General features: G+C 35.3%; 1 protein-coding gene across 1 annotated transcript; it reads left to right on the forward strand.

The window, feature by feature from the left end:
* The first annotated feature begins 10,321 nt into the window (after positions 1-10,321).
* LOC116182067 (putative ankyrin repeat protein RF_0381) lies at positions 10,322-11,206 on the forward strand. The gene is made up of 2 exons (XM_031502567.1): positions 10,322-10,448; positions 10,496-11,206. Exons 1-2 carry the CDS (start codon positions 10,361-10,363, stop codon positions 11,146-11,148), a joined length of 741 nt encoding a protein of 246 aa, XP_031358427.1. The 5' UTR covers positions 10,322-10,360; the 3' UTR covers positions 11,149-11,206.
* Positions 11,207-11,630: the final 424 nt, after the last annotated feature.

The following is an 11,630-nucleotide window of genomic DNA, read 5'->3' on the forward strand; positions in this document are numbered from 1 at the left end:
GAAAGAGAAAATCCTCTGTGGTATTTCATCATTTACCCTATGTTTTGTAACCGTTAACGTTATTCTGCAATGAACAATTAAAAGTTACAGAATTATTTCTGCAGGAAATTGACTAAGCTACAGGGTGGGAGTTTTTAGGCGCATACAGGGTGCTCACTATGCTATGTGGTATACAGGCTGTTTCAGGCAAGCCGTTACCTAAAAATACTCAGACGCTCATTAATAATTTAAATCTCCATTGGCGTGAATTTACAAAAGTTTCCCAAAATCAACAATACATCGCCGCCTCTTTCAGGATTTAGTCAACTGTTGTAGGGATGATGGTTTAAATTTCTATCGCTCTTTTATAGGGTGTTTTAAAACTAATGCTCTTTTTAATAACGTCTAACCTTAAAAAGTTGTTTTTTTTAAATACATGTTTTATTTTTGTGCGCTTTGAAATGTCAAAAACATCGATCGACTGAATATAGGAAATTTGTATGTGTTTGTATATTCGCTTTCACTCAAGGTTACATAAATCTAGCTTCTGCTTTCTTTTAAATTTCTGTATAGGGAACTCCCGTTACAATCATCATCATACGACATAATTATATTTATTTCACACTATCTAGTAATCGCCGCTAGAATAGACTAGACTAAAAACCAATTTCGAAAGAAAATTCAAAGGGCTATAACTTTTGAACTATAAGCCCAATCTTGGAACTGTTTGAAATTATGGATTCTACAGGCCACATTCTACAAGAAATTTTTTTTCCGGGTCGATGTGAGACAATTTTCTCTTCGGGCCTCAAAAAAAGGCAGTAGTGCCTTTTTTACCAAAAATCGACTGCACCAAAATATCTCGGAAAAAGACTTTTTCACATTAATTTTGGTGCGTAGAATCCAAAAGAATTCGTACTTTTTCGATCAGACTTCTCAATCAAAAGTTATAGACTAGAAACCAATTTCAAAAGAAAATTCAAAGGGCTGTAACTTTTGAACTAGTAGCCCAATCTTGGAACTGTTTGAAATTATGGATTCTACAGGCCACATTCTATAAGAACATTTTTTTTCCGGGTCGATCTGAAACAATTTTTTTTTCGGGCCTCAAAAAAAGGCAGTGTATACACTTCCTTTTTTACCAAAAATCGACTGCACCAAAATTTCTCGGGAACCGACTTTTTCTTATTAATTTTGGTGCGTAGAATCCAAAACAATTCGTACTTTTTCGATCAGACTTCTCAATCAATCAAAAGTTATAGACTAGAAACCAATTTCGAAAGAAAATTCAAAGGGCTGTAACTTTTGAAATAGTAGCCCAATCTTGGAACTGTTTGAAATTATGGACTCTACAAGCCACATTCTACAAGGGTCGATCTCAGACAATTTTTTCTTCGGGCCTCAAAAAAAGGCAGTGTATACACTTCCTTTTTGACCAAAAATCGACTGCACCAAAATTTCTCGGGAAAAGACTTTTATTTCATACTATCTAGTAATCGCCGCTTTCCCAGACTGATTTGAGTCTGGTAAATCGTATTGTAACGGAAACGCTCCAGACATGACGTCGCCTTTGGCGCTCTGGAATTTTCTACGCGCGCGATAGTGGGATTTGTATAGGAATATTCCGGTAATTACGCGAATGTTCTGGACTTACATTGCTTGCGTGTATAAATGGTTGTGGACCGAACATCGCAAGCAGTTTTACTACAGAACGAGATCGAGTACGGACGAAACATTGAGCGCGAAAATCTGATATAAATTGCGAAGTGTGTAATATAAATAGTCGATATAAATTGTACAGTTTTTATAGTGTTTTAGTTTTGTTTAATAAATATTGATATAAATCGAATTTATAAATCACGTTACAGTATTTTACCAGACTGAAAATTTTTACCAGACTGGAAATTTTGCCTAGCAACCGCAACTGCTTCGGCAGTAAACATCTCACTCGTTAACGTAAACCTTGATTTACCATACTCATATTTAAATAACTATTACCTATACAAGTACCTACTCATGTGTGCTACAGTGGCTTTGAAATAAATTGGCTACGTACCTTCCGAAAATAATCTGGTTTATATTGTCACAAATTTACCTATAACATAACCCTTTCCAGCACAGTCCTTAAAGTATTAAGCAAGTAATGTTTTCATTACTTTTTTTAATCCGATAAGACTATATCATGCAAAAAAATCTTATTTAGCAGTTTAAAATTTGAAACTTTAAGCATTAGTCTTTTTGTTTTAAATGGAGAGGATGTCATTTATTTTGTACGTGACAGTTTATTGATGGATTATAGTCTTCGGCAAAAATAAAGTTGTGTCGTTACTTAGGTAGTACGCCAGAATATTTGAATGTATTAAAGATTATTGTTCTGCGTGAATAAGTTTGCGAGGGCGAATTTTACTTGGTAAATAAGTGGGCAAATAAGAGTGGAACTGCTACATCAACATATAAGTCGAAACCTGAGAAGGCAAGTTTAGTACGCTTCGTCTTATTAATTAATTGGATGTAGTCGTAACACGATTGAGAGTATTCACTTTTAGATAACTTTCTCAAGTATTCACGTGTTTATTATATATACCAAATCTAGACCCAAATCGTCAGTTCTTTTTCTACCTACAAAAGAAATTGTTACTTGAGAAATCCAATTGATTTTAACAATTCAAAATTGGATAGAGGTTTAAAAACTGTAAGTAATTAAGATTTTCTATTCCGTCTGTTCCAGTCAATCATTGTAAATAAAAGCGCTCGTCAGCAGGTTCCTTAAAAAATTCATCGCGTGTCCTCGCAGTGAAATCAAGTAAAAGAAAGTTGAAGTTCACGTGTAAAGCGAAACTTCAACAAAGAAAACTGTTCGTCAATTTTTGTTTGGCGCCCAAAGTGGGGCACACAAAATTATTTTTGGTGCCTAACGTGGGGCACACAGCATTAACCTTTGGTGCCCAACGTGGGCAGGCATTCCTTACATAATATCTACGAGAAAATGAACTAGACTTATCAAGCAATACATTTAGTACTTTGTATAAAAATAAACAATTTATATGGACGATTTTTAAGCTATAATTAAATATAATTACGTAATAAAATTTGCGTTATAAACTACACTCGTACACACAATCCATGTAAAATTCAGTTTTCGATCTTCTGAAATTATAACATAATTCCTCTATTCTCCCAAACCAAATTCTAAGTGTATTGAATAATTACCTAGTCTAGTATCTACTGTGGAAATTATACAATAGAATACAGTAAAGAGCATAATACTCATAAATGATTCTGGCGTTATTTAACCCTCAAACTGTAAACGAACTTTCCTAACGGCTGCTAGAACATTTATAGCCGTTTATTACTTTTTTTATTCAGTTTATAGGCCCCTTCAATTCAAAATGTGTCGTTCGCGTTGCGGCACAATCTAAATTCAACCTCGCAATTCGAGTCTGTCATTAATCTCATTTAGACTCCATTCTTAATCCAAATGCAATTATCTGAGAATGGTGGTTTATACGACGTTTGATTTAAACGGGTTTTCTTTGCGACAGGATATTACAAGTGCAATAAACACTGACGTATCCTATGAAACTTTGGAAGGTGGTGCGAGTTTCTTCGGATACAAAAGCGTCATTGAGGCCGACATCCTTATATGATACCTACTACGAGAAGTAGGGTACCTTCGATCTTAGTTCCATATTATGCTCCAGAATCTATTATATGACTAATTGGTTTCAAACTTGATGACTTGGGGAACTGTAAAATACATTCAGATTCAGTTATCTATATATGGATGGTAAGTGTATGTCGAAAGTCTACAAACTTTCGAAACTCTCTGAGTGGGACTGTGAGCACTTTGCCAAGTTAATGTAAATATGCGTTTATACTTGTGTGTAACTAAGCACGTCTCATGTCCAGGAGAACAAAAAGGGTTAATTAATACATTCCTGCTGACGCAAAATAAACACTCTTTCGATTACAACGCGATAATTAAAACACTTATGTAGTTTAGAACGAATCATGCGCTCTCTATCTCGTAACGGGAACACTTTCCGGGCGACATGACAGGCAAAAAATACACGCATCGTGCTTTTAAAAAAACATTACTGATAAACTGAAGTGTACGAAAAACAAACAAATATTACCCTTTTTGGTAAAAGATCATAAAAAAGTTCACATATTGAGAAAAATTTTCTGGTCAGTAAGAATATAAAATAATCCCAACGTTTCGCTATTTTAAAAATTTTCCCCGGAGTTTACAATTTCTTTTGATCCTCTTCATTTATACATAACTGCCCTTGCCTACGATGCTAAGTATTTGATCTATGTACTGCACCTCTCTCGCCCACTGACCTACCTTCTATCTTCTATCTTTCGTGTCTAAGCCCTATCATTCTATACCATCTTCTTTTGTTTGTTGTATATTCGTGCATTGAAATATATTGAACTTCCTTCACATAACACATAACAAATACATTTAATCCAGCACTTGAGAAATAAATTTGCATGTTGAGAAACAGAATTTCTCGCACCCCCTTACAATTAGATCATAAGGTAGAGGGAAAGCAAATATAAAAATAAACGAAATTTAACTTTGAATACATCTGGCAAAATTTATACGGATAAGTCCTAATTTGTGTATTTGCAAGTTCACAATAATGATTTATGATATAGGAAATATCTTCAGTTTGCTACTTCAAAGTTGTACATTTCAATAGCTTCATTTTCGCTGCTTAACGAAATCAGTAAACAGCTTGTGAAGCGAATCACCGAAGCGAGCGGGATGCGATAGAAGCGTTTCAATAAACACAAGAGATATATCTGAAATTCTGAAAGAGTTGGATTACAACGCTGCCGAGGCGATAAGCGTAACTATAGAGATAATCAGATCGTTACAAAGTTTGCTTAATATTATATCAGCTTTAATTAATTTTAATTACTTTACGAAATTATGCTAATTTGATTATAATTAATTTCAATGACGGATATTACTAAATGCTAATCAAGTTTCGCCTGCAAACACAAATTGCGCCCATTCTCTCTCCGTACCTACTTAATACTCGTAATTAAATGTCGGTAGGCACTTTTAATTCGCTAGGCACAAAAATTAGAACGTGAGCTAGGAGGAGCTTTCGTAACTAATCCACTTTTAGCTATACGACATATGTATGGGGATTTAATGTGTGATTAATCGTATATCCGCCTTTTACTTTTAGTGCATCAGATTTCATTTCTTGTCGTTTTCATATCCATTCTAAATATACCTACAAAATGGGAAAAATGTGCTATCAAAGGTTTAAGAAGATAGCGTTTAAAAATCTCTGAAAAATGTTATAATTTTGGAATATTTTGAAAAAATCGGATTTCTTAAAGCCCTTTGTGATCTGAATTCAACTCGGAATTCAATGATATAGTACTTTGTGGTGTTGCCAGTGAGTACAGAGCAAACAGCTACAAAGCGACTACTACGGTCCTCAAGCATTCGCGTTTTGGTGTTCAAGGCGACCAGTACGGCCATATGGAGAGAGATTCGCGTTGTTTGTCGATGGGATGACTAGTTCCGAAATTTACGGAAATTTCAAAGTTCGTGGATAAAGTTAGGGTGTTATTTGATGAAAGCGCGCAAGGTATCTAAATAAAAGTTTTACCTTTTGTGTTAAAAGTGCACAATACAGTTTGGTTAAATTCTTGCAGTAATTAGGACATTTTTGTACAAAGATATTATTTTAAATCAAGGAGAAATAAGAGTTCTATTGACACAATCGACTTTAAAATGTTAATCGGACGGTCGTATCCTGTAACAAAATGGAAATTATTCAGTTTTAAACGAAAATAGTCTCAATGCATTCAATTACGGTAAAAAATTTTATTGTCAAGCTTTCCCATTTGTAACAGATCAATTGATAACTGTATTCCCCAAATTTTGTACTAGTTAAACAGTTGCAACCAGTAAAAGAAATTTCCTGGTCAGTGAGAACAATAACATTGCCCAACATTGCGTTACCTTCAAAATTTTACCCGGGATCTACAATATCAAGGAGAGTTTAAAGACAGCAACAGTTCTCAATATTCAAGCCATCCGAAGTGTGATAATCGTAAAGACGTTTCCCAAACCAAAATCATGCATCAGGAATGTGATGAACAGAAAAGGTATTGTGACCATTTATATCCATTGTAATTTTTTTAGTTGGATCCGTTTGGTAAAGTAAATTATAAGAAATAAATCATTCTCCTTCATTGTTGCCATTTAATAAAGGGTATAAAATTTTGAGTGTTTTTGTGTTTTTGGCGGCCCGTGTGGCGTAGTTCACTTAAAGCCGGACTGTGGTGCTAAGGGTCCCTGGTTCGAATCCGGGTTTGGGCATGGATATTTGTAAATGTCTAGTGGGTTGGGTTGGTAGACCAGCCTTGCCTGAACCCCCCCCCCCCGCCCACTTGACTTGACATGCGATTTAATGAGTACCTATTGACAAGGAGGTAATTTTCTTGGAAATTTAATTTCTCTTAATTTAATAAAACTTCCTTGTGGAAAGATCATTTGTATTAATGGTATGTAATATAGGGATTTGTAATAGTGAATTCGTTTGAAATACGGGCATAATGTTAGGCGATTCACCTTTTCAAATGACCCAGGAAAACGGTACCTAGACTCACGGTCCGAATATTGGCAGGAATGGCAGGTTCCGATGAAAGAAGAGGACCGCGATAAGAAGGCTTTCACGTCACCTTTCGGAAATTTGTGGTAGTAGAATTTGAAGGAATTAGAATTAGAAGATCCAGGTTTGGCAACAATTGCATTGGCTTTAGAGGCTACTGATGACCTTGTCAACACTGATATTTGGTCAGAACTCGGCTATCTGATGGTTACTTTCTCTTCCGATAGTGAAGACCAAGGGACTCAACAAGTTACGAAGTCGCAGAATCCCAAACTCCTAATAACAGATCACTTTTACGTAACGATTCGTCCAATGGGAGTGCTGCAATTTTTGTAGTACATGAAATATTTAAGTTTCTTTATTTGATTATGTTTCCAGGGTTCACAAGCTACCTTTTTAGGGTATACCATCCCCCATTTTCTCACAGGTTCGTCTATTGTAAATGCTGTAATGTTTGTGGGACTTCAGACATTTTTGTTTCCTTGTTTGATACCATCCAGAAGGTTCACAAGCCACCTTTTAAGTTCACTAAAAGTACACTAAAGTATATACCACTCGCTTCTTATTATTTATCAACACTTTTTTCAAACACGAATTAGGTTGCTTTTTAATAGCAAAACTTGTTGGCGCCGAAACGTCTTCACCGCGAAAGATCTTTGGACACAACTTCCTACTGCCGATGTGGTTCGTGGATTACGAGGAATGAAATGTATTTGATGATATTGTAGTTGAGTCACACCATTTATACAGCACGAAGGAATGTTTGAGAAAATTTTTGAGTGGTTTAAGATTGTTTAACTTCTTTTGCACAGTTCATTTTGATACCTATGCATTACGGTTTCACATAAACAGGCTGACTGCCCGAAAAAAATTTCGTGTCGTCGTGAAAGAAAAAAGAACCGTCTTCTCGTTGTTTTCAGTATTTAAAGAAACACCACTTTAGGTCATACCAGTACTAGTGAAGGGCTAAAAGCGAGTAGAAAGAAAACAATTTAAAAAGTCATTATGCAAACACAAATGACGAGAGCGTATTTTTCTCCTGATAATATTAATGCTAGGACCGGAAAAAATACCGGTAGGCACAAAATCCTTATCCCATTCTCTTTCAAATGAGCCGCCTATCGGCGAAGTCTAATACAGTTTAATGAAAAATAGTGGATCGTATATAAATACAAACAAATTTTGAAATGGGCATTAATTTTACTTTTATTTTAAGTGTTTATATATTAAACTTTTTTTAATGCCTTTGTAAATAGCATTGCGCATTGTCTACATTACAACTTTCATGGAATACCTTCATAAATAAAACATACAGTATGCGTAAACAGTCATTTTGAAACCGGTATTAGTTTAGTTTCATTGCCTACATGTGATATTAATAATTTAACTGCTTTCATAAATAGGAAAGTAGTAATCGCGCATGCGCAAATCCAAATTTTAAAACTGGTGTTAGATTTGCTTGTATTCCAAGTGCCTATGTATTAAATTTCATTTAAATGTGCCCGTAAATAAGGAAGTTGGCATTGCGCCTGGGCAAAACCAAATTTTGCGACTGGAATTAGATGTATCTTTATTCCAAATTCCTATGTATAAAATTTCATTTCCCAAATCGGTTCAATGGTATAGAAGGGTTACGTGTGACGGACAGACGGACGGACGGATGGACGACAAAGTGCAGCCAATAGCGATTTTTCACTTTGAGGAAAATATGCTAATAAAAGCACTGAAGACTTATCCCGTACCAAAAGAATATGAAAGCGTTTGTCGGGTTAACAGCATATTACCATAAATTTATTAGAGATTATTCTCATAGACTAATTTATTAAACAAGACCAACAAGAATCAGTCCTCCAAATATCTTGAATATTATTTGACTAATTATTGGGGATTTCTGGAATAACTAAAGTGCAATTAATAGGTAATATAAGGAAAATTCATTTTACTTGAATTTGTTTTTCAGTGTTTGATTTTCTTTTTAAAAATTTATGGATGCGTAATTTTTTCATTTCAATCTTATTACTCTATTTATATAAGGTGTTACACTTCAGACACATCTGTTCAATGTCGTTGTCGATGTGTGTATATAAAAGGTTTTTTTTGGCCGTTGCGATAAGAAAGGTTTTTTTATCAGGCGAAACCTATTGAAGTCTAAATTGGGATTGAGGACGGAGGAGATTTTTGTTGTGGTGGAAGTGGTGTTTCCTTAAATACTGAAAACAACGAGAAGACGGGTCTTTTTTTTCACGACGACACGAAATTTTTTTCGGGCAGTCAGCCTGTTTATGTGAAAACGTAATTCGTAGGTATCAAAATAAAATGTGCAGAAGAAGTTAAGCAATCCTAATAAAATATTTTAGTTATTACCTCGTCAAGGTGCAGTAGTAAAAGTTCGTGGGGGTTTTTAAACCAGTTTTCTTAGTACGAGTGTTGAGTCAAACAAGCAGTTTTCGTTTAGAGCGAAGCTTCTGATTAAGGTTTGTTCTACCATCCGAAAAGCCACAAAATTTTGTCATCTAAATAAACAATTAGTTCGAGTCTTTGAGTTCAGTGTACTAGAAAAGCAAGTGAACTTTCCTGAAGCTGTCAACGAGTTTTTGTGTCAGTTCTAAGTGCGCCAGAATATCGCAAAGTTGTTACTACCAGATCATTGGATTATAAAAAAACTGTAAATAGTTAAGATTTTTTATTTAATTGTCCATCGAACGCCGGCATGCAAGATATGTGTAACTGGCTCTATAAGCCTCTCTTTCTTTCAGCGTCTTGTTTAACTGTTTTTCGGAATAAATTTTTGGCTTTGTAATTTAAACTGTGTGTTTAATCGAACTCAAAGTGCGTACAATATTTTCTCATCAAATTCCTGTCAAGATTCTATTATGATTCTATTTAAAATTGAATTAGGTCGAAAAATCTAGCGTGGTGTTGCTGGAAAAAAAAGGATTGCCAATTATTATTTTTAATGCGCAACGCATTGATTTTAATAAGATATTAATTTTCGATATAAATAATTCTCTGTACTTGTGCGTAATTAAAGTTCACTAAACTAAAGACGTGAAGTTAACTAATAGTGTGCAACCTGAAAATACACAACAGATTCCCTAAAATTAACTTTTCGGTGTCTTTAGTCCTTATTTCAAAAAATCCAAATTTAAGGAGCATTTCATATTACTTTTTGGCAAACAGTCTTTTCCCCCTGTTTCGACACCGGCGAGTCCGAAAATGCCTGTTGCCAAAACGAAATCTCGACTAGAACTGAGGTATTTAAAATGGCGACCAATTGGTTTTTTTTTAATTGGGCATTATTATGGTACCCATCAGTGACATGGAAACGTGACGTATATGTCTAAGTACACTTTTTTAAATCATAGATAACTCAAAAAAGACACCCTACTCTTCGAATATCCATTCTGCACGAGTACTTGTTCCTTATTGGCCACAGTAGAAACCGCACTTTAATGAGTCAGTGGTATGATGCTTCTAATTTTTTTAAGTATGTGGAAATGCCAAAAGCAGTGCTGGATTCCAAGGTATGCCAAAAATGGAACAAGACCGGTTGCCAAGAAGTGAGCTAAAATTTGAACAAACGGACTTTTTGGAATATTTAACTACCAAACATTAACATGAGCAACGATAAGTTTATCGAAAGGTCGAGGTTACGAAGCATTGAACTGTTGATTACTTCACCAAATTCACAAACTGATCAGTGTTTCTGAAGCTATAATTCCTTGTATGTCAACATGAAGCACGCATTTTTTTCAATCTCTTTCTTCGCGTTTTGTGCGTGCGCGTTCAGTTTGCCGCAGAGCTCCAGGTCACATGTCCATGGTAATTGAGTGGTACCTACTCTTTCAGTGTAACTCATCCAATTCTAGGTAAAAACAATAGTGAATATGTGAACTCGAAAACCAAAGAGGGGGATACAGCGTTACATTTGTCGATAAAGAGGGGTTACCACAACATAACCAGGCTACTATTGGAGAGAGGTGCAAATGTCAACTCCAAAGATCAAGATGGATATACCCCAGTTCATAAAGCGACACTATTCAACTATCCTAACATTATGCGGTTGCTGATCCGGCGAAAGGCGGATGTCAACATACCCAACGCCAACGGCTACACGCCTCTTCTGACCGCAGTGTCCAACGAATATTTGGAGGCTGTTCAAATTTTAGTGGAAAATAACGCAACTATAAGTAGCAATAACGACACCAGCCTAAACCCATTGGCCGCGGCGATCAGACAGGACAGTGTCGCGATTCTAAGGCTGTTTTTTGCAAAAGGCGTAAAAGCCAACGACAAAGTTGCGGGCGCACCGCTACTGCAATTAGCTGTAATTAACGCAGCAGCAGATGCGACTAAATTTCTCTTGGAAAATGGTGCCGATTATACGTTTAAAACTGAAGATGGCGAAACTTTGCTGTATTTGGCCATATATAACGACTTTACAAACCTTGCCGAGCTAATATTGACTGTAACAACTCCATCTCCTTCAAATGATCTACATGAGCAAGTAAAAATTCAATGAAATTGTTAATTCGCTAAAAATTATTTTTGTAGAGATTCATATAAATTGTAACGCAGAATGTGTGTTTATTTAAGAAATTAGGTACGTTTGTTTTTCTTCGGCTGTTTCTTTTGTTATTGTAGCTTTTGATTTAAATTCCGGCGGAGAAGGTTTTTCCAGTTCGTTTTCCGATTACTTACAAAATGTAATGTTTTTGTAACTAAATCATCATTTTCTACACAAGGGGTTGTTTTGGTAGCTGCGGTGAGCTTTTCTTTTTGATATGCGTAGTCCATATCAAATTCCTACGTATTTTATTAATTGTTGAGAAACTCGCAATTATAATAATAATAATAATAATAACGTTTATTGCGTACAGAAAATATACACAAAAGGAGGAAATTCGGTAAAAACCGTTCTTCCATTTCCCCTTAAAATAAAAGTTTACATTTTCTCGTTCCTAAATTGCGGAGGTATATAACTACAATAAGTAGGTAGGTATA

Source organism: Photinus pyralis, unplaced genomic scaffold, assembly GCF_008802855.1.
Source record: "Photinus pyralis isolate 1611_PpyrPB1 unplaced genomic scaffold, Ppyr1.3 Ppyr1.4_unclustered_Scaffold337, whole genome shotgun sequence".
Classification (NCBI taxonomy): domain Eukaryota; kingdom Metazoa; phylum Arthropoda; class Insecta; order Coleoptera; family Lampyridae; genus Photinus; species Photinus pyralis.